Here is a 27,823-nt window from a genome sequence, read left to right as displayed (position 1 = left end):
AAAAGACCAGTAAGGGTCAGAGTATGGGTGGGTAAGGCAGGAACTGCTGAGGCAACTCCTAGGTTTGGTTTGACAAATGGGCAGGGCCACATTAATGTCCCGATGGCTCTGGACATCAAGGAAACCCTCATATGACTTCCTAGACCAGGAAAGTGGCTTTTCTTGGCCAGCTCCTGTGCTCCAACTTCAGGCTCCAATCACAAGGTGAGAGGCCATATTTCAGAAAGAAATGGGAACCTGGTCCAAATCCCCCATGAAAGGGGCTAAAAATAACTGGCTATTTTGGAGGGAGGAGAGCTCAGATTCCTACAAAGGTCATCCTGGGTGAATCATTCACAACAACCATCCTACATCTGAAACAGGAAGAGGAACAAGTCTTTTCTATAGAAGTTTATTCCCAAAACAGAGCGCGGCTTCACGGAACAATTTACACAGACAGGGAAGAGGGCCACTGTTGGAAGGGGACCCCAGAGATGGGCATCTACAGAACCTAGGACTTAGCAAGGACACTCTCCCCACGGACAGGCCTCTCAGCCCTTCAAGGGCGGGGGTCTGTCTGGGTAAAGAGAGCTGGGGAACCTGGCTGGTGGGATTTGGCACAGACAGTGAAGTGGATATTTGAATCTCAGACACTGCCTCCCAAGAGTATGCACAGGGTAGGGGTGGGTGGTGTTTGCACAGAACCCCAGTCCTGAGCCACCTTTGGGGCAAGCTGTTAGAAGACTCGGCTGACCTTTGACCTGGGAAAAGTTGGGATTAGGCCTTAAGGCCTCAAGATGGCCAGGTGGGGGGCATCACAGGTGGGTCTTTTAGGCCCCTCCCCCACTTTTTCTACCTTTCACTTGTAAACAAAGAGGGGGAAACATTCTGAACTGTAAACAAAGTGTATAAAGTCAATGTTTTAAGCTGTAAACAATAAATAAAACCCAACCATTTTAAAAAATAATCTTGGCCTGTAAACAAAGTAACAAAATTTAAAGTCCCCAGAACTGGACATCAGACAAATAACAAAAGAGAGTTTTGTGAACGGGATCCTAACCGTCATTTTTCCCTTTATAAGGGACTAACAGAAGGTGGGGCAGCCGCTGCTGCAGCCTGTTCCAGGGAGGATCCTGTAAACAGTGGCTGTGGCACCTACATTCTGGGTCTTGGGTTCCCTAGTTTCCGCTCCCTTTGTTCACTGCCCCCCTCCCCCAGCCCTCAAGGGGACAGTGTAAGGAATCAATGGCACCACAGACTAGTGAAGGAGGGACAAAGAAAGGAGTGTTCCCTCCACCCACCTGCTATAGGAATGTCTGATTAGAGGCCCAAGTCCCTCCCAGAGGGAGAAAGGGAAGCCTTGATCTGTAAACAAGACTTCTGCTGCCCCACCAGCACCCGCAGCAGCAGTCCTAGGTCTTAAGGCAGTAAGCGGCAGGGACTCCATGTAATACATATCCACACCCACAGGGAGGAGTGGAGCACATGAGCCCCAGGAGGAGGACGGAGGACCCCTGTTTCCAAGGCCAACCCCCAAATAGGAGTTTGGCCCTTGGGGCATCGGAGAAAATGCAAAGACCAAATTTGCACTCTGGGCCCCAACAACGTTCAGATCAGTGTGGGGGAAGAGGAGGGGAAAGAGTGGATCGGCCGGACTGGTCCACTCTACTGTGAGATGAAAGAAAAGAGATGATGCTTTGCTAAGGACCCAAAGGAGGCCAAACTGCGTCTCTCTCCCATCCCCTTCCCCACTCCTAGCCCAGTCTCAAGACCCCTGGGAGAAGGAAAAGCTGAAAAATAACATAAGCATATCTCTCTGGTTACAAAGTTACAAAATGTATAAAAGTCCTCCCTCAGCCCCCACCCCTGCACCTGCCACACGCATGCTCACAGATGCGCACAGGAGGGACCTCCACATTTCACTGAACTGAACTGAGGGGAGGGCTTGAGGAAGGCTGCCTTGGGATCAGTCCTGAAGTCTCTTCTGTCAGCCCAAATCCTCCGCTGCCCCTTGGTGGTCGCCCCTCACGAGTGACCCTCGCTTCTGGGAACTCTGTGGAGTTGGATGTGGAAATGGAAGACCATGGTTAAGAGGAGGAGCCTTGTCTGCACCCTCAGCCCCTTCATGTCCACTCCAGGATTCTGAGCCCTCCACACACACACCTGGACCTCCACTCCCATAGTTTCATTAGCAAGGCTACTTGGCTGCCTAGGTCTCTCAGTGCTTAGCAAGACACCTTCCATGTTGGGATACTAAACTCAGCATTAGTCAGATAGTGTCACAAACCTCCACATCTCAAGGAGTTCGTTTCCCTAAGCTCCCTCAACAGATGAAAAGACTGTTGTCCAGTTCGTGCTGTGCCAAAGTCATAGCAGAGGGGAGACGGAACTCAAACTCTTGTGGTTCTAAAGCCTGAATCCTTACTCAGTCGCCTGGCACTTCTGCAGACCCCAAGGCTGGACTGCAGGGTACTCTGTCATCTTTACCTTTCAGCAGCCCTCTCGAACTCCAGGCTCCTAAGCTCCTGTCCCGTCCCTCCCTTATGTCCTCCCTCAACACTGGGGCTTTGCTCCGTGCTCTCGGTCTCCTGCCCCATCCCCAAAGACCCATTTTCCTCATAGTCATATCTCATCCTAAAGATAGCCCAGAACTTGCCCTGGGAATTATTCTGAGAGGGAGGGAGGGGGAGGGAGAGGAGGGGGAGGGAGGAGGGAGGAGAGGAGAGAGAGAGAGAGAGAGAGAGAGAGAGAGAGAGACACCTGGCAACTCCCTAGCTGGGCCTTGCTCACCCTGAGTCCCACTCTGGACTCTCCCACTTTGTTTCTCAGATTCCTGTGTATCCAGCTGGGTGTCTCAGACATCTTCAACCCCACAGATGTCCTACACGCACCTGAGATGTACTGTGGGCGCAGTCCCATAATGATGGGGTGCAGTAATGAGTGGGGGATTTATTCTCAAAGTTAGCACTCAGTATGACACGACGCGCTGCTAGTCCACATTACCTCGCAGGCAGGGCCTTCTGAACAAAGATTCCACACATTGCCTCATGCAAATGCCAGATTATTCCGTACTTCCATGACTTGTCTCCTCCCTACCCTTTCCAGCCTTTGGAGGTGCTTTTCCGGGTCGTGTAGCACTGGGAGGCTGGCTCTAACCACACAGCCAGAAAGGTCCAGCTAGTCCTATTCCCATTTCTAATGGAACTGCCCCTGATATGCAGCCTCCTGGCTTGCTGGGATGGTTTGTATATGCAGGGCCCAGGGAGTGGCACTGTTAGGAGGTGTGGTCCTGTTGGAGTAGGTGTGTACCGCTATGCCTGGATCTGGGATGTTTTGTCCCAGGCTGACCTTGAACTCAGAGACCTCCTGGCCTTAGTCTCCTGGTGTTAAAGGCCTGTACTACCTTGCCTGGGCCTAAGCTTTTCATAGCCACTATGCCTCAAGATCTCCATGCCAAGATCCAGAAGATCCAGTCTCCCAGCTTCAAGATCTAGATCACAGGTGAGGCCTCAATTCTGGATTGTAGTTCATTCCAGATATAGTCAAGTTGACAACCAGGAATAGCCATTACACTTGCTGAGCCTGGGGTAGCCCTAATCTATGAAGCAACTCTCACTGCACTCTGTGGTAGAACTCAGGCACGGGTACATGAAGAAGCTGCCCTAAACTGACAAACTTGTGAACAGGTGACCAGGCTGCTTACTCTGAATCAGGTGACAACTCTGAGATGCTATGAGATGTGGCTGAGCGAGGTGTGGAAGGTCCAAGTGCAGAGGCTGTGGCGGAAGGCGTGGCAGTGGTGTGAGGGCCCGAGGGTGTGCTCGAGGACTGCACAGAAGAGAGGGCTGAGGAGTTGAAAGAGGCAAGGATGGAGGACAGAATGTCCAGTTGCTCTGTGGAGGGACCATGGCTAGGGCCGCTGGCTGGGTCCTCCCTGGCTCTGAGAAGCTGTGGGGCTGGCCCAAGGGCCTCCCGGGAGGGGTGTCGACTAGGCACTTGGTCCAGCCGCTCCCGAGAGTTCGAGATCCTAGATAGAGAGTCCAGGGGCCTGGATGGCAAGAGGGGGTCCCTTGAGAGTGGCCTCTGTGGAGACAGGGGCAGAGGTGGGTGCTGTGGGTCAAGGTCCCGGTTGCGTCGGGGTGGGGGAAGTGTGCTCAACCATTCTCGGGGTGCCCCTAAGTCCAGAGCATCCCGTGACCCAAAGCGGCCAGCCATGGTTCCAGGGTAGTCCCGAGGGGGCTGTCTCCGTGGTAGTGTGCTGCCCCTATCTCGGGGTTCCAGGCGGGCTGGCGCAGTATCCAGGCGCTCCTGGGAGCCTGGTCGGCTCAGGGGGTGCAAGACAGGTGCAGGAACTGGGACCTCTTCTAGTCGCTCCCTACTCAGCTGTCGCCTTAAGAGCAAGTCCAGCTGTTCTCGAGAAGAATAGCGGCTGGCCGGCTGTGAAAGACTACCTGTACCCCCACCTGCATAGATGCGGCCATAGGAGGCAGCCGGCACAGCACGGTGGCCCAAGGTAGCTGCACGGCACCAGGACAGCTCAGGAGTGCCTCGAGTCTGAGGCACCAGTGGGTACTGCAACCTGTTCTTCAGGATGCCTGTGGAAGGAGCAGAATTGGGGACCGGGTGTATGTCCAAGAGCGGGCAGGAATCTACTAGCTAAGGAAGTGCCAGCTCCTGGGATCCTGTGACAGAACTGAGGTCAGCGGCAGTGTCAAAGGTCCCAGACAGACAGCGGAGGAACAAGAGTCCGGGTGGGAAACTGTGATCCTGTGGGCCAAGCTAGGGCAGTTATTATGGTACAGGGTCAGGGCAGAAGAGGGATACCCCAAGTCCTGGAAATACAGGCTTGGGTCAAAAGGATAGGAATTCCCTGGGTTGGGGCAGGAGTGGTTTCCAATGTTGCTGTAATGCAAGACTGAGGGTGGAAACCTTTTGTGCTGATACAACCTCTAAGGACCCAAGGGTACAAGCCAGGATGTGGAGTGGGCAGGAACTCCACAGATCAGGCGGGGAACATGAAGCAGGGTTGAAGATCACACTCCGGTTAGAGTCAAGCAAAATGATCTCCTTGTTTGGGATCAGAAAGCTAAATTCCCATAAGTCTGAACCTAAGCAGCTTCCAGGGCTCCCACAGTGAGGTCAAAGGGTCAGGGATCATACCTTTCCTCTGCCGCTGCGCCCGGCCCAGGGAGGTTTCATCTCCACTGGTCAAGGCCAGTTCAGGCTGGTTGTTGTTGGCTGCGTCTTTGTTGCTGTCTAGTCCGAGGCGCCTTTCAGAGCCCCACGCCTGCAGAGCGCACGGTGCTGCCTCACACTCCCCCAGGGCTGGCCAGTAGGACAGTAGGTCATTGCCGTCCACATCTGTGAAGCCAGCGCAGGTTACAGAGGCCCCTGGCTTGACTCCAGAGTTTCCTGACACTTGTGATTTAGACTCTGTGACCCCTGATACCCTTCACATCCTGGCTATCTTCACTGAGATAAAGGAGAGTGACAGCTGGTGAGGTGGCTTTGCCCCTTTGACACCAAGTCTGGCAACATACATCTGAGTCCCAGGAACACACGGTAGAAAGAGAACCGACTCCCACAGGTTCTTCTGTTACCTTCACATGAGTCCTATACCATATATACATCTACGCACGCACGCACACACGCACACATGCATGCACACACACACACAGGTTTGTACACACAGAAGAAAAGTCTTTTTCAAAAGAAATAGGAATGGGAGGACGTCCCTTCTCAGATCCGTGGAGCCACTGAAGGAAAGGTAGTGGTCACAGATAGCGGTCATCCTTAGCTAGAAGGGTTTAGATGAGATGGAATTTCAATGGCCGAGCTAAGGGAGACCAACTCACAGGGAAGCCAGGGGCTGAAGGGACAATAAGTTACTCTGTAACGTCTCTGACTTCATTGCCATTGCCCAGGTTGCTCCTGGGTTCCCTGGGTTCCCAAGCACTCCCGGGAATCTGGATAGGATGGGGCTCAGGAACCCTGAGATGGTAAGGTCCCTACATCACATCTAAGTGAGATATGGATCCTTCGAACACCCATGGCATCAGCTCCTATCACCTTTGGGGTGGGCAAGGAGCCTCTCACTCTGGGCTGCCCTGCGGAGTGGACGTTGGAAACGCCCTCGAGTCCGGCCATTGTCCTCGCTCTCTGAAGATGGGATGGATAGACTCCTCTCCTCCTCCAAGGACAGGTCGCTGTCAGAGTCAGAGTCTGCACCTGGAGTGGAAGGTCAGGAGGAAGGTGAAATGGCAGGGGACTTGAGGGATAAGAAAAGGTTCTGAGCTGAGGGTCTGGAGGTGGGTGAGCAAGACAGCAAGGGGGTGAAGGGGGGGCCTGGGGAGCTCGGCATGGGTTAGGACCAGAAGGGCTTGAATCAATCATGGATGGACTAGGTCAGGAGTGGGTTTGGACAACCAGGGATGGGTAGGTGCTTTTCCAGGAAGCCACCTGACAGGAGCCTGTCCCACCAGTTAGCTACTGCCCTCATTTTGGGGCAGAAGAAAAAAAGCAGATCATGAAGACCCCCTCTAGTCCCTCCTCCCTGGCCCAGGGCTCCAACTCCACCAGCATCTCGATGGAACATAGCCACATCCAGGTCAGTGGGGCCGGCGTGAGCCTGGAGGCTGTGCTCAGCGTGCTCAGCGGTCGAGCCGTGTCGAACCAGAACATTGTCCCTGGAAATGAAGAATCAGAGAAGTGTGTGACAATGTGCTTGGGAGGCTTGGGACTGTGGAACGGCTGAGGAGCCTCTGCGTGTTCAACAGAAGACATCAGGGCAAAGTGTCAGTCGAGTTCCAGTTAGCCATCCTCCCTCAGATCTGGTAAGGTCAACCCCAAGTGTAGTAGTACTGGACTACGCCATATACGGTCGCTTACCTGAGGTAGCTGCGGCCCCGCTGGCTGTCCTGGTCCTGGGCCCTGCCTGAGCGGGCACTGCTCACTGAAGAGACGGTGGAGGCACCAAGAGTGATGCGGATAAGGCCACTCTCCTCAAAGAGGGCTGTGTTGTTATAGGCCCCAGACCCCTGAGGGAGGTGGGTGGGACACTGTGTGAGCTAGTTCTGCAAAGCCTCAGATCCAGCCTTCCCACGCCCACCTTCAGCCCTGCTGGTCCCTCACCGGCCCAGGTGCTGGCCTTGTTTCCTCGGGAGCTGCCTTCTTGCCTAGACAGGCTGGCGTCCAGGCGGCCCGAGCATCTGCATTCAGGACACAGAAGAGCAGCAGCACAGCCAGGCCCTGTGGGTCAGTGAGGGTCAGCGAAGGTCACCGAGAGATCAGAAAAGACAGATGCTCAGGACACAGTCAATGCGCCAATCAGGGGCCGATAAAAAAAAGGCTTTATGGATCAGCACCAAGGGGCGTATTAGCTGTCACGGGGTAGCGTGAGTCATTGAGGAATCCAAGGGAGTAGGGATCAGAAAAAAAGTCACGGAGAATCTCAGGACTAATAATGAAAAGGGCCTATGGCAGGAGGGGCTGGAGTCAGTGACAGCCTGGTCAGCAAGGGGTCAGACGTTGCAGTGTGGGTGAAGGTCAACCCAGGATCAGCACCCAGCCTGATGTCAGTGACTAGCTGGGTGGCAGCTCTAGGCCTGGAGTCAGCAACTAGGGTCTGTGTCCGGTCTGGGATTAACGTATCATAGTCAGTTAAGCAGAGTGAGCTCCAGGCCTAGAGGCAATGCCAGGCCTAGGGCTGGAGGCTCGGATGTTGAAGTCTGGGTGGGAGAAGGGCCCCAGAGGTACCTGGAGGCCACAGAGTCCAGCATGGAGGTAGTGGAAGGCCAGTACGCTGTGGTTGACTGCCAGAAGGCCAAAGAGCCAGGAGGCACTGACCAGCAGAAGGAGCAGAAAAGAGCTGCGAAGGGTCCTGCTGCAAGGACATGGGGGGACACAGGAGGCACACCAGGGTCAAGCAGGGCTTATGCAGGGGACACAGGAGGACACACAGGGATGGAAGAAACACCTCACACAGGGACACGGAAGTCTTGGAAGGACACTGAGGAAGATGGGCAGTCACACAGAGAACTGGGAGCGTGTTGAGGGAGCCGCAAGAGACCATGGGAGAGCCAATGAGTAAGGTAGCCATGAGAGAAACAGAAGACAGAGACATACACGGTGGGGTGAAGTGAGTCATTCAGGCCACTGGTGATTCCAGGGAGGCCCGGGGGACTGAGGGCAAGAGGGAAAGCACTTTGGGGGCCAGAATACAGCAAAAATACCAGAGAGGGACCATAGGCCACGGCAAGGGTGACTTCCTTCCATGCAGGATTTTGGAGTCCAACCTCCATCAGGTATGCTTGGGGCCCAGAACCCACCCAGGAGGAGATGGCCATTCTGAGACCCCCTGCTAGCCAACTCACAGCACAGAGGTCTTCTTGGCCTCCCTCTGTCCTGTGGAGCAGGATGTGCGGGCCGCGAGGAGAAACATGATTCCATTCATCTATACCCACAGTCGAAGCGGGAGAGAGAGAGAGAGACAGTAAGGAACAGGAAGAGACTAAGACTACATGCCCAACCACAAAAAAAGAGAAAGAGAGAACAAGAGGGGAGAGAGTGAATTGAAGCAAAAAAGGAGATAGAAGCGCTGGGGGGAAAATCACACAGAAAAGTCAAAGATGAAGAAGAAGAAAGCTGTGTGGGACTGTGAGAGACTCAGAGAGAAACAGGGGTGGAACAAGAAGGGCAGTCAAGGCTTGGGCCCCCGTTAACCTCGCACCTCCAGGCCAGTTGAGTGGGAGCTCACTCTGTGACCTGGCATGAGGTGGAATCAGCCAGATGCCATGCACTACCACCTGGCCCTGCCTCACACTTGCTCCAAGCCTCCTCCCTCCCTCCCTCCTCCTTCCCTCCCCTCCCTCCCTCCCTCCCTCCCTCCAGAGACTAAAGCACACAGGTAGCCAAGAGCCAGACACTCACCACAATTACAAGGACGATAGGGCCGGCAAAACTCCAGATAAGAGGTTCGTGGATGGAGATCCAGCAGAAGTCGGGGTTCCCATAGCCCTCCGGGTCCAGCCCAACAGCAAGGCCTTTAAAAAGAGAAGCAGTAAGACCAGAGCAGCATATTCCCTAGTATGGGAAAGAAATGGGGTAAGGGCAAACAGGCTCCTTCCTGAGTAGGGAGCATGGGGACTGAGGTCGAGGGATCATGACATGGTTTGAAGACATAGTCTGGGGTCAGAGTTTGGGGATCACAGGCCTGAGAGGGTAAGACCTCACCCAACAACACAGCAGGGACGCCCCAGCCCAGGGCATGGTAGAAGCGCATAGCGCCACGATCCACATTTCGAGGCTCAACCTGCATTCGGTAGAGGTGCAGGCCCTGCACGAGGAGCCACGCGAAGGTGCTGAGGAAGAAGTAATGTAGGAGGATGGCGACCACTGTGCACAGCAGCTGAAGGCGGGGCCAGAAGACGGGTGTCAGAATCCCTCCGACCCGCCGCATCCTTGACTCCACCCCAGACATCCCCTTTCCACTTAGTCCCCTAACAACAGCATCCGATCCCAGCCAGCATCCTACCCTAACCCAGGACCCGGACTTAAGCATCCCTGATCTTAGATCCCGAGCTTCGGCCTCAGGCTTTCCGGAAAAGGGTGGAGCCACTGAGACGCAGCTCCCCAGGCCCTGGCCCCGCACCTGGTTGTGGGTCCTGTGGATTCCCAGCAGGAAGAGAAGCTCTGCCACTCCCAGGGCAGCTGCCACATTGGCATGGATCCCACGCACATTGGACTTGAGGCTGCGCAGGCTCAGCAGGACAGCTGCGGTCAGAACTAGCGCAGTCACAGACGCCGCCACGACCACATGAGTGAACACCGCCAGCAGCTCTAGGTCTCCCTCTAGCCGCTGTGGAGTTAAGGATGGTTACTGGGATGCCGGTCGAGCTTCCCTGCCCTGTAGACTTCCCATTCCTTTGGGTCACAGAGTACGACCCTACCTCACGGGGAGAGGCATCCATCAGGACCCCAAAAGTGCCCGTCCGGCTACAGCGACACCGTGCATGGGAGCCATTCCTGTGTACCAGCTCACAGTCCCTTGCCGTCCACATCCCATGCTGGTCTGCCCTGTATCCAGAGGAGAGTTGGGTCCACCTTCCTGCCTATGTCCCATTGCATACAGGGATTAGTGAGATGGTAGGGGATGGTAGGTGGGGGTGCCTGGAGTTGGGGAACGGCATTCCTCATGGGGCTAATTGCACAGTGGACAGGCTGGGACACATCCCAGAGTTTAACAGGGACAAAAGGGTTCCAGAGTGGGGTCCTCACGGGCCAGGTGGGTCCCACTGCACACAGATCGCCTTGCTCCGATTCGCTGTCTGTAGTAGGCGGAACTCAAGGTTGATTGGGGACACCAGGGCACCCCTGAGGAAGTTGCGTCCATGGAAAACGGCCACGCTGACCACCGGGGAGTTCATAACAGGGTTCTGGGGAAGCCTGAGGAGACAGCCATCTGGTCTTGGATACTGCTGACCCAAGACTAATTGCCCACTCTCCCTGCCTTCAAGCCACAGGCCATGGCTGACCAGGGTCTGGGATACCCTCACAGCACAGAGTGTTTGTAAGAGCGCCAGCCAGCATTTCCTGGGCTCCCAGAGACTTCAGACTCACTGCCTAGACTGGGGCCTGAGGCCTGAACAGCTCCAGACTGGTCTGTATTTATCAAACTTTCCCCTTCTCCCGTCTCCATCTGACCTTCCCAACCACCCTGCCTTTGCCTATCTATACCTGGATCATGTGTGTACCCTTCTTCTGTATGAGCATGCACGCATGTGTACGTGTGTGTGTGTGTGTGTGTGTGAGAGAGAGAGAGAGAGAGAGAGAGAGAGAGAGAGAGAGAGAGAGAGAGAGAGAGTCTCCATCTACTCTTTATAACCAAAGAAAATTCACATGGAACCCAGTTCGGATAACTCCCTGGAGGTGTGCTGAGAATTGTCTCTGTTTACCTGTGGACCTGCTCAGCTGTCCACTCAGTAAAGGAGTACTGGGTGGGGTAGAAGCTCACGAAAGACTCAGGGTTGAGGGGGTTAGGAGCTGCTTCTATAGCCTGGTACCTGGCGCCCCGGCGCTCAGCTTGGAACTGGGCAGGGAGAAGCCCTCCCAAGGCTCGATACACGAGTAGAATGACTATGGAGATCCCAGGCTCAGACTCAGGCTCCAGAGGGGCAGGTGGGGAGACCACACCGGAGGCTGTGGCGTTTTCTGCGTTGCTGCTTGTGGGCAGAACTGCCAAAGGAAAGGAAGGAGCTACAGTGGCCTCCTACCGTGAGTACCCACAGACCTAGCTCACACCCAACCCAGCACCAGGCACAGAGATCCCTTCCCCATAAATGCAACAGCTGGGGAGTGGAGGATACAGGAGCCATGAAAGGAACACAGGAAAGGTATCGAAGCTGATAAGGTAAAGATGGCCTGGGGGAGGGACTCACACAGGAGCCATGAGGTAGAAGGGGTCTGGAAGGAAAGGACCGGTGAGGGAGACATGGTATCAGGCCCAGAAGTCACCAAAAGGGCTCCTACCTTCAGAAGGGGATGGCTGCGGGGACTGGGAAGGCAGTAGCACATGAGTATGAGGATCCCAGGCGTCCTGGCCCCGGAAAAGGTTGCTGTGGTAGCGGGGGTAACGGTGGGCTCCCTGGGATGAACTAGGGTGCTCCATACGGTCAATGCTGAGCACTGCCCAAGAAAAAGAGGGGTAACCCTGGTCAAGGACCTCCTTCCTGTGCCAGAGGTTACATTCCCACCCATGTCCATGCTACACCCCAGCCTCGCATGAGTGCAAGGCCCGGCAAAGCACTGGGGATTGGAGTAGGTGTGGCACAGCAGTAGCATTGTTAGCCTCGAGCTCCTCCTGTCCTTTTATAGCCCCACCCTTCTCCTGTCCCATCTACCACTCACTGATATTGGGTGTGACTAGTCCGACAGGATTCAGATATGTCAGCTCCATGTTCTTTGCAAGTGTGGCTGCATATTCCTCCAGATGCCGCACCAGCCCTGCACTACCCGGGGAGCCCCCAGGGGCCCGCTGCCCCAGGGCTGCCCACAAGTCTCCTGTCTCTGGAGCAAGCAGTGCAGAACCAGCCCATAGAAGGTTCTAGAAGGATGGAGAAAGAGATGGATTCACCCAGGTGGTGGATGTACAAAGGGTTGGGGCAGGTATGAGGGGGTCTAGCCAGGTATTAGTGGGGGCCCAAGAGGCAAAAGGGCAGGACTGGACACTTCACTTTTCCAGAGGTGAGGCTGGGTAATAAGCTGGGTGTCCAGGCCTGGGAGGAGGTCAGGGAGAAGGAGCCGTGGAGCTGGGGGTCAGCGCCATGGAACAGGGGACATAGAGCAGAGCCTACCTCATTGAAGTGGGCATCTTGTGTGGCTGTCAGCCCGAAGCCCTGCTGATGGCTCTCGAAAGCCAGCAAGTAGGCCAACAAGCGGGCAGTGACTCGGACATCTTGGCTAAAGTAGTGGTCAGTCTGGCCGGTCACCTCCCGCAGCCTCTGAGCAAGCTTCTTGGCCTCCACAGTATCCAGTGCCGTCTTGTTCAGCTCTAGGCCATCCAACTGCCAGGACAAGGATGGCAGCGGTTGCTCTGTGGTCCTGTAGGCCTTTCTCAAAAGCCTTACAGGGAGAGAGGCTTGGGCAGATGAAAGGCAACTAGGAAATTAACGCCCAGGAGGTAAGGGCTGAGGTATATACTGGCCCATCGCAGGCCTGGGGTGGAGGGCCCTATCTGGGCAGAGTCTCACCAGCAGACTAAGCTCTCGAAAGGCAGGAGAGGTACAGTTGAAGAAGTCAGGCTCCAGCCAACCGTGGTCTTCATCACACAGCCGCACCGCAGCACCTGAGGGCAGGCAATTCCTGGTCAGGCCTGGAGCCTGGGGACCTTTGCTGACAGGTGGTCACAGCACCCTCTTCTATCCCATAGGAGTCTGGAGGTAGGGGCCAGAGTGATAAGCATCTGTGGCTAGGTGCCTAGATGCTGCGGCCTGAGCAGGGTGGGTCCCAACAGCTTCTTTGTCAATTCTCCAGAGAGATCTGTGAGCCATTCGCATGTGAACTGACCACATAAATTAAAGTATGAGGATGTGCTGTGGATACACAAAACACACACACACACACACACACACACACTCACATACATACACACTCACACACGCACATTCACACATACATACACACACTCACACACACTCACAAACATACTCACACACACATACTCACACACACACACAAGCACATACACACACACTCACACACACACTCACACACACATACTCACACACACACACAAGCACATACACACACACTCACACACACACTCTCACACACACGCACACACACACTCCCATACATTCACTCACTCATTCATACATATGAGCTTGGATAACCTTACATGTCAACATGTCAACAATACTTATCACACACACACACACACACACACACACACACACACACACACACACACACACAGCTCTCTTGTATACTCCCAAGCACACTGACATAGACAAGATCGTCTAGGAGTATCATCTGACCCAAGTGAGGTGGGAGCAGGGTTCCCCTGCAAGTTGTAACTACCCCAAATGGGGACTTTACTATCATTGCCTTCCCTTCTATGGGGTTGGGATAGAAGGTGAATAAGTTGTGTCCACCAGCAAAATAGAACCTAACTTCAATTCAGATCCCCAGCCCCTCAAGACAGACTCACAGACACATGCACAGGCACAGGACACACGTGTGAGCATGCGCACACAGAGAATCTCTGTCCAGCCACTGCAGAGATCTCAAGCAGCAGGGAAGGCCCTCAAGCAGCAAGGAGAAGCTGGTGGGTGACTCTGACCAATAGGGAGAGCCCTACAAGGACCCCCGGAAGTGGGGGAAAGTTGGTAAAGAAAGAGGAAGTGGAGAGAAGACCTGAAGGGTCTGGGATGATAGGGAGAGATCCCTTAGGACTTCAGGCTTCAGAGACATTCTCTAGGGTCCTCAAGTCACAAGAAGGGGCCTCCAGAAGACTAGGAGTAGGTTTTAGAAAGCTCAGGCAGCAGGGAGGGGTCTGCAAGGACCTTAAGCAGCAGGAGGAGGGTCTGCAAAAGCTCTGGCAATGGGAGGGGGCAGCGCACCTGAGCAAACACGTACCCCTTACCTGTACCCCGCAATCCTGCCCAGAAGCCAAGAGAAACAGATGGAGGCTTAATAACAGTGTAGGAAGAGAACCACTAAGAAGTAGAAGGGGCCCACGTGAACGTCCCCCTACTCCCAGCTCTTCACAGACATCTGACCACCGGAATTGGTGAAAGGGGTGACTAAAACAATCAGAAAAGAGACCCGCCCAACCCTCGGCAAGAATGCTGCCCACCACATACTCACCCAAGGCCCCCCGGGGACAGGGTACTGTGGCCAAAACACCAAACTTAGTCTGGGGCCACCACACACCAGATCTCAGGGACTTGGGGCAGGCATCGTAGAGTACTAGGGAGAAAGGGAATGTTAAGCCTGGTGGCCAGGTTCCAGGGCAAGGAACACCACACCTGCCGCTCTTCTACCATTCCCCTGCAGAGGCCCAGAGACTACCGCTCCCTTTCTGGCTTCTGAAGCGCTGGGCTGTTCCAGTCGATGACAGACAGCCAAGTATGCTCACTAACTGTAGGACTCCCTGGGTATAACTGGTCTCCCTCAAGAAGAGCTTCCTGGAACCCTCCACCTCCAGGGGCCAAGAGCACCACGGACTCTAGCTAGAACCAATCCTCTTCATGGGGGGGTGGGGGGTGGATAGAACTCGCTTACCTCGGCAACCACTGGCTGTCACCTCCGCAAAGGGGCTATCACAGCTGTTACACTGGCGGCCAAGGGCTCCTGGGCGGCAGGGGCACTGCCCGCTGTGGGGTGCACATGAGCGGGAGGTGGAGCCCACAGGGTAGCAGTCACATGGGAGGCATGAGTCACTGCCCCTCGGTCGATAGTGGAACTCCTGTTTAGGGATGGGTCAGGGGCCTGAGGTCAGAGGTCAGGCTTAAGGGAAAGGTCTCAGGTGAACGCTTGGGGAATGAGTAGAAGAATCAAGGGCGAAAGTTAAAAAGAAAACAAAATTAAGAAGAGCCCATAGGCTAAAAAGACTTGCCTCAGATGAAGACAAGGGTGAGAAGGGTGAAGGATGAGAGGTGGTAACTAGAGTGTGGGAGACAGATTAAGAGGTTAGAGCCAAGTCAGGTGGCAGAGATCATAGTGTCCAAGGGAAAGGTAAAAGGTCAAGGTTCAGAGTCTAGGCCGACCTTGCAGTGGCACTGGCCACTTGTCTTGTTGCAGTTGGGGTCAAAGCCCTTGTGGACATCACAGTTGCAGGGGCCACAGGTTGGGCTTCCCCACCATCCCCGCGGGCACTGCTGGTCCATCCTGGGAATGAGATTAGGTAAAGTGTGTCAACAAGACTTCCGTGGCCCCGCTTGTTCCACCATCCAAGTCCCGAGCCTCTCACCTGTGCTCACAGTGCTGACCAAAATAGCCACTTGCACAGTCGCAGGTGTAGCCGTGGGGGCCTCCTTGGAGGTGCCGGCACGACCCCTGGTTTTGACAAGGGTTCAGGAGGCAGGCATCCACACAGCCTGGGCCGTAGTAACCTGCAGGTTGGGTCAGGAAGCTCAGGACACTGGTCAGGGAGCGCGGAAAGGGGCAGGGTCCTAACCCTCTCACTTTTTACCTGCTCTAGGACCCCTAGTACCTGAGCCTTCTCCACGGCCCCTGGCTCCTTCCCCAACTCTCCCAACACCCACCTGGCCGACAGGTACAGGAAAAGGTCTGCCAGAGGTCTTTGCAGTTAGCGTGAGGAGGACAGGGCCCAGATGCACAGGGGTTGGTCACAGTACAGCCAGGCTCCACGTTGACTCTGTGGCTGGGAGGTGGCAGGGCTGAGGACCCAAAGGGAGTAAAGCCAATCCACACCCCCTATAGGCACAGACGGCAAAGAGTGAGATTCACATCAAGACAGTCCTATGGAGCCAGACACCCAGTCTGATGATCCCGACAGTCTCCACTGCACCCACAAGCCCACCCTCTAAATATCCCCCATCCAGCCCCCACAAGGATCCCTTACTGTGCTGCTTCTGACGCAGATTCCAGATGACCCCTGATTTTCTAAGCTAGACTCTCGCTTCCACCAGAGGAAGGTTTGATTTGTCTCTGATCTCTCTGGGTCACCTAACCCCACTCCCATGCCAATGTGTACTTGAATGCTATTTTCCAGGTCCCCAGTGTTCTCATGACAATCCTCACCTGAATACAGCCAACCAGACCCTGAGGCCCCTCCTCCTTACTGCTGGGGGGCGGGCCTCCCACGTGGAGGTGCTTTACTTTCAGGCCCTGCAGCTCACCCCCCATGGCCATGGTGTCCTAGAAGAAGGGGACAGTCAGCACTGAGGAAGGGGCACCTGGTAAAGCCCTGTCATACCCCAGAGTCAGAACGGCTTGCTACCAGCCCTGTGTGACCATGCTTTGTCCCCTGTATCAGAAGAATGGTTTGGGAATGAGTTGCCCCCTAGGTTGGAGGATTTGCTGTGGCATGGGATGTGTGTGTGTGTGTGTGTGTGTGTGTGTGTGTGTGTGAAAAGCTTCAGTTAAGACCTTAGCTCCGGGCTGGAGAGATGGTTAGCGGTTAAAGAGCATTGACTGTTCTTCTAGAGGATCTTGGTTTGATTCCCGGCACCCACATGAAAGCTCACAACTGTCTGTAACTCTAGTGCCAGGGGCTCTGATGCTCTCCTGTGGCCTCCCTGGGAACCAGGCATGCATATGGCACACATATGTACATGAAGGCAAATACCCAAACACATAACCTTAAAAAAAAAAAAAAAAAAAAAAGCTATGCTCAGACAGACCCCTCCTTCCTGTACCCAGAGCCAACATTGAAATTTCTTATTTTGGGGCATGCATATGAGTATATGGTATGTCTATGTGTCTATACATGTTCATATGTGTAAAGGTGTGTGATGCGTGTAGGTGTAGTACATGTAGAAGCCTGAAGCTCACACCAGGTGCCGTCCTTAGTCACTCTCGCCTCATTAAATGAGCTTGCTAAGCTCAGAGCTCACCGGTTCTAGTCTAGCTAGCCAGTTTACTCAGGGGAACTCGTGTATCTTTCTGCTGAGTGCTGTGATTACAGGCAGCTGCTCTGTCTGCCAAGTTAGCATGAGTGTTCTGGAGATCGGAACTTGGTCCCTATGGTCATGCAAGCAGGTGCTTTATCCTTTGAGCCATCTCTACAATTTCAGAATTTTGACCTGGGGGCAGGTTAGAGATTAGGGAAGATACTAGAATAGGCTTTCAGGAATCAGGCAAAGTCAAAGTCCTAGCTACATAGGTACCCCCAAGATCAAGGCAGAAATCTAGGTAGCCTAACCAACACAGGCACCATTGCCTAACAGACCAATGGGGCTGGTGGAGCGGGATCAAAGCGCTAGAAGAATGTCAGATTTGGTCATTGGAGGAGTGGGAAGGAGCCACACAAGAGGCAGGGGTCAAATAAAATGGGTCTTGTTGGCAAGCTGAGAACAGACGACCCTGGAGTCAGAGGTCAAACCTGGAAGAGGGTGAAGTCCAGTGAAACCATAAAGATATGGTGGCCCCTTCGGCCACCTGGCTCCTCCTGCAGCTCCAGCCGAAGGTCATGCCACCGGCCATCGCTGACAGTCATCTGGTCCAGCAGGAGGTGGACAGCGTGGCCCGAGGCCCTACTGAGTGTCACAGACAGCAACCCTTGATCTAGCTGTGGGGAGAAATGCACAGCCCCAGGGTTAGATCGGGATGAGGTTGGCTGGTGAGATCAGAGGCGTAGCAGTCAGGAGCAGGAGTCAGAACAGACACAAAGCTATCCCTGATACACAGTCACCTGTTCGGGGCTACCATGTTGAACAGGTTAGGGCAGAGCCGAGCCAGCGGCTGTGGGTTGGTATGGTTATGAGAAAGAGCTATGTGTATGTCCTTGCACATGCGGAGAACATTATTAGGGAGAGAGTCAAGGTCCAGGGTCCCGTACGTTAAGACGTCAGAGACCTGTGCTATATGACCAGGCCCAAACCCGGTTGCTGGGAAGCATCAGAGATTAGCAGAGAGGGTGACATGAAGGATGGGAAGGTCAGACACACCTTGCAGAGGAGCACACTATGTGGACCAAGCTGCACTTGCATCAGGACCCCTTTTGTTGCCCGTGTTCGAAACGATAGTCCCAGGTACCATGGCACAGACACAGGCATGTCATTTCCAAAGTCCCAACTCAGGGTCCCGTTGCCTTGGAAATGGTAGGGATGGGCCATTGCTGAGGAGACATGAGAAGTAGGGTTACAGAACCTACCTTACCCACCCTGCATGTCCCTCTTGCCCCATGATGTCACTCACTGAGTCGACAATCTTTGCCACCAAAGCCCACAGGACAATCACAGCTGAAGCCGCCCCAGCGCTCAGAGCAGAGGCCACCGTTCTTGCAGGGGCCTGAGGCACAAAAGTGTGACTTGGCCTGACAGCCTGGGGAGAAAGGGACAAAGAAGGTATGAGCCCGAGGGGCTGAAATGAACATGGTTCCACACTCGTGTTTTCAGGAAGTATGGGTTTTACCATCTAATACCGGATTGGGGTCAGAGGTGAAGCCATCCCATGCAACCCTCCGCCTCCTCCTCATGATGGAGACAGGGATGGGAATGAGGAAAGGGAGGGGCTTGTGGGGGCCTACCTGCCGTAGTGCCATTGTTGGCGACAAAGGCCGCCATGTCCACTCGGCGGCCATCAATGTGCAAGTCTCGCATGCAGCCGATGAAGTCCTTGCGGGACACAGGGAAGTTCTCGGGAAGGTTGGGGACACCCCCCAAAAGCAGAGGGCCCGTCAGGTCCAGGGACCTGAGGGGTCAGGAGCCTGGGTCATTCATGGGTCTAAAGCCAGAGTAGGGGTTGTTCCTAGGGGGCCACAGGAAGTAGGGGATAGCACTAAAGGAAGGATGACTAGGTAAGGGTGACAAGACCAGGCTGGAAGAAGAGTTAAGACTGCAGTTGTGGAGACAATGGGAAGGTCTGGGGAAAGGTGAGTACTCGGAGTCTATGATGCACAGTAAGGTGTTCAGGTGGCTGGGGTTGGGGCAGAGAAGAGGGATTGAAGGGGTGAGATGAGCTGATTCAACAGCCTTACGGTCTGCTTATGAGATCTACAGACAAGAGGCAAGGTGTGGCATTAAAGACTTAAGGAGTGTGGACATTTTAGGGGACAGAATGCCACTGAGGACTCAGTGGAAGCCAGAAGCCAGGGGTGGAATATACAACTAGGAGCTAAGCTGAGTAGGCTTCGAGGGTCTTTGATGTGCTGGTTTGGAAAAAGAACAAGGGGTTCAGTAGGTTGTGTGAAGGGTTTAGGTGGACTCTGGCAGGCAGAGAACATGAGGGTCAGGGGGTGGGGGCCTCACTTCTTGGAGCTTGTTTGCACACCAGCAGCTGCACACGAGTAGTTGCCGATCTCAGCACCAAACCGCAGAGCCACAGCCACGTTGCAGTCATCCACACTCAACACAGCCACCTTGTCCTTCGAAGGGCCCTGAGCACCCCCTAGCGCATCTGTCCGGGGCTAAAGACCAAGCACACCAATCAACAACGCCCGCCCCTATGGTAATTCCCAGGGTGAACTCAGCATCCCAGGTCCTCTATACACCCCAGCCCACGGTGTGCCGGGGCTGATGACCACCTTGTTGTAGTATCTCAGATGCACTGTATGCCACTGGCCGTCACTCAAGCCTCCTGGCACTGTGGGACTGACCACTGTGCTGGATTCACCTGTGGGGAATATGCACGTGGGATGTTGTCTGGAGTTCCCGAGTGGCACCTTCCCACCCATTGACATAGGTACAGATACTCCTGAGATCATGCTGAACTAGTGTTCCCCTGGTGAGCATACTGGCTGAACTACTGTGTCCTGGAACCTAGGACAAACACAGGAGAAACACAGAGAGATGAACCTTCCTTGAGGGAGTGGCCACAGAGGCTGGTTCTCACTGTGGTGTGTTTGTCACTGAAGAGTGTGTGCAGGAGCTCAGTGAGGGACACCTGAGGTCATTCATGCATTGACCCTGCCAGCCATCCCAGGAACACATGCACCTACTCACTGTCACAAAGATCGAAGGGAGCACCCACCCGTGGAATATGTAAGCCGTACTTGGCCAGCTACAAGCTCTAGAGCCAAAAAGTCATGCTTCTCATTCAGGCGCCCGTTGTAGAAGAGTAGCCCGCTGGGTTGCACAGTTGCAAACCTGAGTGAGGTGGAGTGGGACCATTAGGAACAGACATCTCACACCCTCTGTTTGAGAATCAACTCAAGCTGAGACGAAAGAACAGTGTGGGAGATGCCCGTGCAATGACCCTAAGATACCCCAGCAGGGGTCAAGGGAGAGGACGGTGTCCAGTGAGGACCTCAGGACCTGGCAGTCAGCAATCTGGGTCAGGATCATGTAGGTAGGGACAGTGGAAAGACGTGCAGTGACACGGGGCGGGCACCTACGAGAGGGACAGCGTGAGGTGGAAGCGCTGTCGCAGGCCGCGGAACATGACGAAGGAACTGGGAGGAAAGGAGCGTGCGGCCACCTCACAGCGCGGGCCCTCGAAAGCGCCGCCCGCGGGGCACTGGCAACGAAAGCCGCCATTGGGTGCGTTGGTGCAGGTGCCCCCGTTGCGGCAGACACCGGGCACACAGCGTCCAGCTTCAGTGTCCAGCTCGCAGTCTTCCCCTGCAGGGCGGGACCGTCAGAGGATGCCCCGCCCACGCTCCCCAGGGGGCGGAGCTTTGAGGTCCACTTCCCCTCGTCCTCCTAATGGTTGAGTTGTCTGTAGGCACGCCCTCATAGGGTCTATCTCCGCCACGACCCGCCCATAAGCTCGTTGCCCCGCCCCGCCCCGCCCCGCCCCGCCCCGCCCCGCCTCTAGCTCATCTTGCCTAGGGCTCCTATTACTCTTTGAGTTTTTTGGTTTTCCGAGAGCGGTGCTCAGCTGCTCCTCTAACAGGACCCGGTAGCCTCAGAAAAGAGTCCCTCCGCTCACTGCATCCGACTTACCGGTGAAGCGCGGGCGGCACACGCAGGTGTAGCCTCCCTCGCGCCGTGCGCACGCGCCGCCATTGCGACAAGGGTTCGAGTAGCAGAGGTCGAGCTCTGTCTCGCAGAAGTCTCCTGTGAAGCCAGGCGGGCAGCGGCAGCGCAGACCCGCGATGGGTTGGATGGGTCGGAAGAGCGTGGAGGCTGAGGCCAGAAAGGGCGCGGAGGAGTCAAAGCGGAGGACTGACACGCATTTCATGTAGTTCTCGCACGGCTCGCGCAGGCACACGTTGTCGTCAAAGGGCAGCACGTCGAGCAGCGAGCGGGCCGCCAGGGCGGCACGGCGCACATACAGTTGCTCCTGTAGCTCTTCGGAGCTGAACCAGGGCCCTGCAGCGCCTGCCCCAGCCCCACGAGGTGCCAGCGCTGAGAAGCTCACGTTGAGCACGGTGCCCCCCACATCCGTGTCGTTCTGGATGTTGAAGATGAAAACGTCCTCGGTAGGTGTTGCGAGCACTGCAGCCACGCCTTCAAGAAAATGACCCAGCAGCGGTGACAGGAAACGCTCTTGCCACATGTTCTCCAGACGAACAGTCAAGCTGTTGGCCAGCAACTCCTCTGTGATGATGACCACACGCAGAACACACTGGGCTGTAACACTATGCAGGCCATCTGCAGGCACGGGAAGGGACAGTGATCAGTTTCGGGTCAGTAGCTGCCTCTCCTTGGGACACAAGGGAGCCAGTAATTATCTAGACCTCTGAATCAACAGACTGACCCCTAACAAGACACAACTGAGTCTGGGGCTTAGTAATCACCATCTGTCCCAGTTTTAAACTGCTGCTGCCTGCTCTGGCACCCCCAACATGGGAAGAGGCTTAAATCAGTAGTTGACACAGCTCAGGTCTGGCCTTTAGCACCAGGGAGCTCCACCAGCCCCACCCCCACAATTACCCAAGACTAAGTCAATCTATGAACACACAAGAAGTTCAGTAATTGCTCAGTAATCCATACTCCTAGTCATTGTGATCAATAAGCTACCTCCACTCAGGATACAAGGAGAAGCCAGGACCACTAAGCCATCCATTCCTAGCTTCCCATCTTCCCTCAGTGTAGTAGAAACAGGACACCCGCTACAAGAAACAATGGGGGGTGGCAGGAGGCCAGGCACGTGGTGATATACACTTTACCTTTTTTTTTTTTTTCAGAGCTGGGGACCGAACCCAGGGCCTTGCGCTCGCTAGGCAAGCGCTCTACCACTGAGCTAAATCCCCAACCCGATACACACTTTAAAACCCAGCATTTGGGAGACAGATCTCTGTGAGTTTGAGGCCAGCCTGGTCTACAGAGTGAGTTCAAGCCAGAGCTACATAGTGAGAAGTCTTGAACAAACAAATGAAACAGAGGAGGAGGAGGAAAGAAAGAAAAGATAAGAAAGAAAGGAAGAAAGAAAGAAAGAAGGAAAGAAAGAGTGTAGCTTCAGAGGGTGTTACAGATCTATCTTTGGCCAACAAACTGCTCTCTTGTGGCACTGGATGATGTCCTGGGGCAGTGAACGCTCAGTGGATTTCCCCAGAACTCTGGATCAGCAAGCTCCAGGAATATCAGGGACCTTGATATGTACCCACACTTTGGGTTCTCTTTAGCATGTTTTAGTTAGCAAACATTCCGGACTTGGGTTTTGTGACTTCAGTGTCCATCTTGAGATGAGAGTTTTGTTCACCTCAGATCTAGTGTGTGTTGGTTGGTCCAGAAAGGTTGGTTGTTGAGAGAACTGGGAGTAAACAAAGATTGTGCCTCCTCTGTCTGCAGTGCCAGGAGTCCCCATTCCCTGGCTGAGACAGAAAGGATTCCCCAAACCTCTGGTACCTTTAGAAGGTGGGACTTCAAGAGCATTTCCCACCTTATGAAAGCCCCGGGGAAAGGAAGGATGTTGGATTTCTGGACCTTTTCCCACAGGAAACAACCTTGGACTGATCTTTGGAAAGCAAGGTAGACCCACACTCCTGCATGGCCTGCTTGAGGCTGCAAAAGTAAGCTAGTCCTCCTAACCACTGAAGTGAGGGATGACTAGATCCAAAGTAACCGTTGTCTAAAACATAGGCATGAAATAAACAACCTGGCTTCTCCTAGAAATACATGAGCAAAAAAATCCAAAACAAAAACAAAACAACAACAAAAAACCAAAACCCTCTGTCCCCTCCCCCTTTAAAGAGAGAGAAGCAATCCCTATAGAAGCAGTTATTTATGGTTCTTAGATGCCTTAGAACCTTCAGGATTCTGTAAAGACACTCAGAGAACCTAAATAGAATCTCTGAGGTCTATGGGAGCTCTTACTGGGTAGGAGAACTCATCGCTTTGGGATTCTGTTTGAACCCTGACAAGTTAAGGTCCTTAGGATACTTGTTTACTTCACACCCTCACCTGTTACTGTTACCAACATGGACGCCACTAGTGGGCGGTTGTTGTCTAACTTTCTGCTGAGTCGAAGCTCCCCACTGGTTTGGTTGACCACTAACAGCTGCAGTTCGTTGCCCCTCTCAAAGGAGTAAAAGAGGTGGTCAGAGACATCCGGGTCATAAGCTGGGATTCGCCCGATGATGCCGGAGGGGAAAGTGTCGGACCGGTTGGATACATAGTTGTTAAAGAGGATCTGGAAGTTGTTGAGCACAGGACTGTTATCGTTCTGGTCCACCAGGCGTACATGCACGGTGGCCCGGCTGACTAGAGGAGCAGATGTGGCCTGCACCACAATCACATATTCCTGACGAGCCTCATAATCCAGGTCAATGAGTGCTGTGAGTTCTCCAGAGAAGATATCCATTTGGAACAGCTCGGGGATGTTCCCTTCCACGATCTGGTACATTATATGAGCATTGGGGCCATCGTCAGGGTCCACTGCGGTGATCTGAGCCACCACCGACCCCACAATGCTGTTCTCCTTCACCCTCACTTCAAACTCCTCAGCTGGGAAGACAGGTGCATTGTCGTTCACGTCTTGTACAGTCACCTGGATGCTGACTGGAGTCCTCAGTGGGGGCACGCCACGGTCCACTGCATAGGCAGTCAGCTCATACACTGGCACCGCTTCCCGGTCCAGTCGCCTCACAGTCCTGACGATGCCAGAGGTGGGCTCAATGGTAAAATCTCCATCCCCGTCTTCCCCATTCTGGAAAGTGTATTGGACCCGGCCATTGGCATGAGCATCCCGGTCAGTGGCTGAGATCTGCAGAACACTAGTGAAAGGTGGAGCATCTTCAGAGACCAAACCTGTATAGTGGGAGGCCACAAACTGGGGCGCATTGTCATTCACGTCATTTACCATAACCTCCACATATGTGGTATCTGCCTTCTGTGGTATACCGTTGTCCCGAGCGGTAATGGCCAGTGTATAGGTCACTTGGTCCTCATAGTCCAGTGGAGCTTGTAGTGTAATGGCCCCTGAGTCTGCATCGATTCGGAACTGGGGCAGGTTGTCTTCCAGAAGGTAGGTGATACGGGCGTTTTCACCCACGTCATCATCAGAAGCACTGATGACCACCACGGTGCTACCCACTGGGCGGTCTTCATTCATGCTCACTGAGTAGTGAGCGCTTTGAAAGACAGGCCTGTGTGTGTTGGCATCTGTGATGTTGATATGCACATAGCAGTGGTCGTGAAGGGCACGGTCAGATGCAGTCAGCACCAGCTTGAAGTAGCGTTCCTGCTTGTAATCCAGTGGCAGAGCCAGGGTCACTAGACCCATGCCACCTTGGGTGCTGATGGCAAATCGGTTCCGAGTGTTGCCACCTGTGATTTGGTAGCTGATGGCACTGTTGGCATCTCGATCTACCGCAGTCACACTGACCACGCTGGTGCCCACAGCTGCGTCCTCGTTGAGCCGAAGGTGGTACTCTTTCATGGTGAACTCAGGCCGATTGTCGTTGACATCCAACACAGTTACTGTGACACTGGCTGAAGCAGAGAGTGGGGGTGAACCATGGTCTCGAGCCTCCACCCCAAAGAAGTAATGTTCCACAGATTCACGGTCCAGGGGACCACTCACAGAGACCCAGCCAGTGGCACTATTTATCACAAAGGGTGTGTCTGATGCCACGCCAGTTAAAGAATACTCTAACCTGGAGTTCTCCCCATGATCTGCGTCCACTGCCTGAATGTGAATTACCGAGTGACCCAGGGGTGCATTTTCCAAAACAGAGACCTGAAAGGGTGTGCTGACAAAGATAGGACTATGATCATTGATGTCCACCACCTGGATGCTTGCCAGGCCTGTGTTGTTGGACAGTGGTGGCCGGCCTGCATCTTGTGCCCGGATACGCAAAGCGTATTCTCTCTCTGCCTCAAAGTCCAGAGGTGCCATTACCTGTATCTCACCCGTGAGACTATCGATGGCAAAATGGCCCCGGCTGTTGCCGCTGATGATGTTATAATGTACCAAACCATTGGCATCCTTGTCCTTGTCCGTGGCCGTGACACGTAGCACCACCGTGTGAGGGCGTACATCCTCACGCACCTGTGCCACATAGCGCTTCTCGCTGAACTGGGGAGCGTTATCATTCTCATCCAGCACAGTTATGTGCACTCGTACGGTGGCTGAACGTGGCCCAGGCTCCTGGCCCTGGTCACTAGCCTCTACCACCAGCTCATAGCTTTCCATGTGTTCCCGGTCCACGCGGCCACTAGTGCTGATAAGGCCGGACCGTGGATCAATCTCGAAAGCAGCGGCCGCTGCGGTACGAGCAGCTGGCGACCCCACGAAGCGGTAGCGCAGGTTGGCATTAGGTGGCGCGTCACCGTCCGTGGCACGCAACTGCAGGATGGGGTAGCCTTCTTCCACATTCTCACGAAGTGTTTCCCGATACTGGGCTTGCTCAAACACTGGCGCGTGATCGTTGCGGTCAGCTACTGTCACCGCCACCATGGTGGTAGCTGAGAGGCGCGGTGAGCCGTGGTCCTGTGCAGTCACTCGAAGGTAGTGGCGTTCCATACTCTCACGGTCCAGAGCGGCCGCCGTGCGGATGAGGCCACTCTGAGGATCAATGCTGAAAAGCTCCAGCGAGCGACTGTTCATGAGCGCCGCCAGCGAGTAGACGAGGCGCCCGGCTTCGCCTGGGTCCGGGTCTTGCGCCACCACGCGCAGCACCGCTGTGCCCGCTGCCTCATTTTCAGGTACAAGTGTTTGGTAGTTGTATTGAGGAAACTGCGGGTGGCGGTTTGCAGCACGACGGGAACGAGCCTGGTTCGTTGAGAGTATTCGCTTGGCTTCAGCACCAGTCGGGAACCCGGGAGGGCGCGGCCCAGGGCGCTCAAAGAGGAAACCGCGGCGGAAGAGACCGCGGGAGCGCATGCGCTCGGGAGCTGTCCGAGACTCGTGAGGTGCTGAACCCGGCGCAGGAGCTGTCCTCACAGCACGTGGTGCTGAATCCTCCCCCAGGCCAGATCCCAAAGAGCCGGGGAGGCAGTCCCGCCGAAGGGGTCCCCTCTCCACTGTGGAAGTCGCGGATCTCTCACCCTGACCCTTGTGTCCTGGCTCCCATAGTTTCCCGCAGCAGCGAAAGGTTTCCACTCTTTTGCGGATGCTTCTCCTACCATTACGTTGGAAGGCCACTGGCCTGGGGCTATCAGGCTGAGCCAGAAGTTCCGAAGGGTGAGGAGAGCTGTTCCTCAGATCAGAATCCCCTGGGGACAGAGCATCGAGTGGCAAACTACCTCTTCGTAAATGCCCTGTCCGCCCACAAGAGGAGATCTCTGGGTGCCAACATAACAAATATCCCGAACCCTGACCTGCCTCTTGCTCGCGACTACCCAATGCCTGGACCACCGGCTCCCGGTTTGGTTGCTCAGGGGCCCCTCGACCATTCCGGGCGTTTTGCCTACCTACTCGGAGCTTCATGAAGACAGGTTCCCTGACCCCCAGGCCAGGATCTCCATCTTCCCAGACGCCGGGAGACTCGGGACAAAGAGCTACGGCTCCACTGCCGATTTGAGCTCTTGGCCCAGTAGCAGTAGCTACCCCTGGGTCCCAGCCCTGATCCCCACCGCCCCCCATCTCCTCCCGGCTAAACGGGAACAAAGAGAGGAGAAGGAGCAGTAGTAACGGGGTCGACGGTCCCGGGAGACCCCACCATAGAGGCCGCCTCGCCATCACCCCCGCCTCCCGTCACGGCCTCCGCCGCCCCCCGCCCGGGTCCGGGCCTTGGGCCCGCCCCGCTGCTCTGGCCCCCTCCTGGGCCCCTGCCACCGCCCCGGCCCTCCGCCCCTCTGCCCGTCGGTCCGCGCCGCCACTGCTCTCTGGGCACCATCTACTCCGCGGCCAGAGCCCCTTTGGCATACGGCCTCGGCTTTTGCCGCCCCCACCACAGCATTCCCGGCGCCGCTGCCGCCTCCCGACGCTCCAACATGGCTCCCGGCCGCTCCGATGGTTTGCTCCACCTCCGCCCCGACGCCCCAAACCTGGTGGTACAGCCCTTCGCGCATGGCAGGTCTGGAGACAGAAGCCGTTGCCGCCATCTTTATTGAGGACAGAAGTGCTGCCCACGGTGCTGAATGGAGCGGGGATTTTTCTCCGCTACTCCTCCGCGGTCCTCCCTCTCATCCTAGTACGCTGTTCCAGCGTGGTTTCCTAGCCTTTCTTCAGATTGAGAATCGCGTCTCCCTTTAGAACACTAGTTGGAGCCCTAACAACACCCATTCTGGTTGAAAGTGTGCTGTCGTGTTTTGAGTGTCCTCATCGGTCTGGGAAGGGTTACCATGTAGAATCCTGGGACTGTGAGAATAATGACCTGACACCGGCCTGG

At 55.0% G+C, this 27,823-nt stretch overlaps 1 protein-coding gene across 2 annotated transcripts; it reads right to left on the bottom strand.

Annotated features, from left to right (window-relative positions):
- Positions 1-375: 375 nt before the first annotated feature.
- On the bottom strand, positions 376-27,171 carry Celsr3 (cadherin EGF LAG seven-pass G-type receptor 3). 2 transcript variants are annotated; one of them, XM_032910678.1, is made up of 36 exons: positions 23,451-27,171; positions 21,048-21,698; positions 20,498-20,723; positions 20,134-20,249; positions 19,688-19,776; positions 19,413-19,570; positions 18,692-18,855; positions 18,361-18,486; positions 18,111-18,280; positions 17,546-17,731; positions 16,243-16,359; positions 15,744-15,915; positions 15,449-15,590; positions 15,246-15,366; positions 14,761-14,944; positions 14,344-14,445; positions 14,120-14,134; positions 12,726-12,820; positions 12,330-12,539; positions 11,884-12,079; positions 11,506-11,661; positions 11,040-11,211; positions 10,255-10,422; positions 9,927-10,053; positions 9,629-9,835; positions 9,211-9,385; positions 8,908-9,020; positions 8,352-8,431; positions 7,735-7,861; positions 7,111-7,227; positions 6,868-7,016; positions 6,556-6,665; positions 6,049-6,207; positions 5,140-5,340; positions 3,683-4,574; positions 376-2,032 (listed from the first exon to the last, which is right to left on the bottom strand). In XM_032910678.1, the coding sequence occupies exons 1-36, from the start codon at positions 27,169-27,171 to the stop codon at positions 2,005-2,007; spliced, it is 9,942 nt and encodes a 3,313-aa protein (XP_032766569.1). In that variant the 3' UTR covers positions 376-2,004. The 2 variants fall into 2 exon arrangements, with proteins under 2 accessions (XP_032766569.1, XP_032766570.1); XM_032910679.1 differs by having other exon boundaries at positions 7,735-7,858.
- Between the last annotated feature and the right edge of the window lie 652 nt (positions 27,172-27,823).

This window comes from Rattus rattus, chromosome 8, assembly GCF_011064425.1.
Source record: "Rattus rattus isolate New Zealand chromosome 8, Rrattus_CSIRO_v1, whole genome shotgun sequence".
Classification (NCBI taxonomy): domain Eukaryota; kingdom Metazoa; phylum Chordata; class Mammalia; order Rodentia; family Muridae; genus Rattus; species Rattus rattus.
This window is presented reverse-complemented; position numbering and strand designations above follow the sequence as displayed.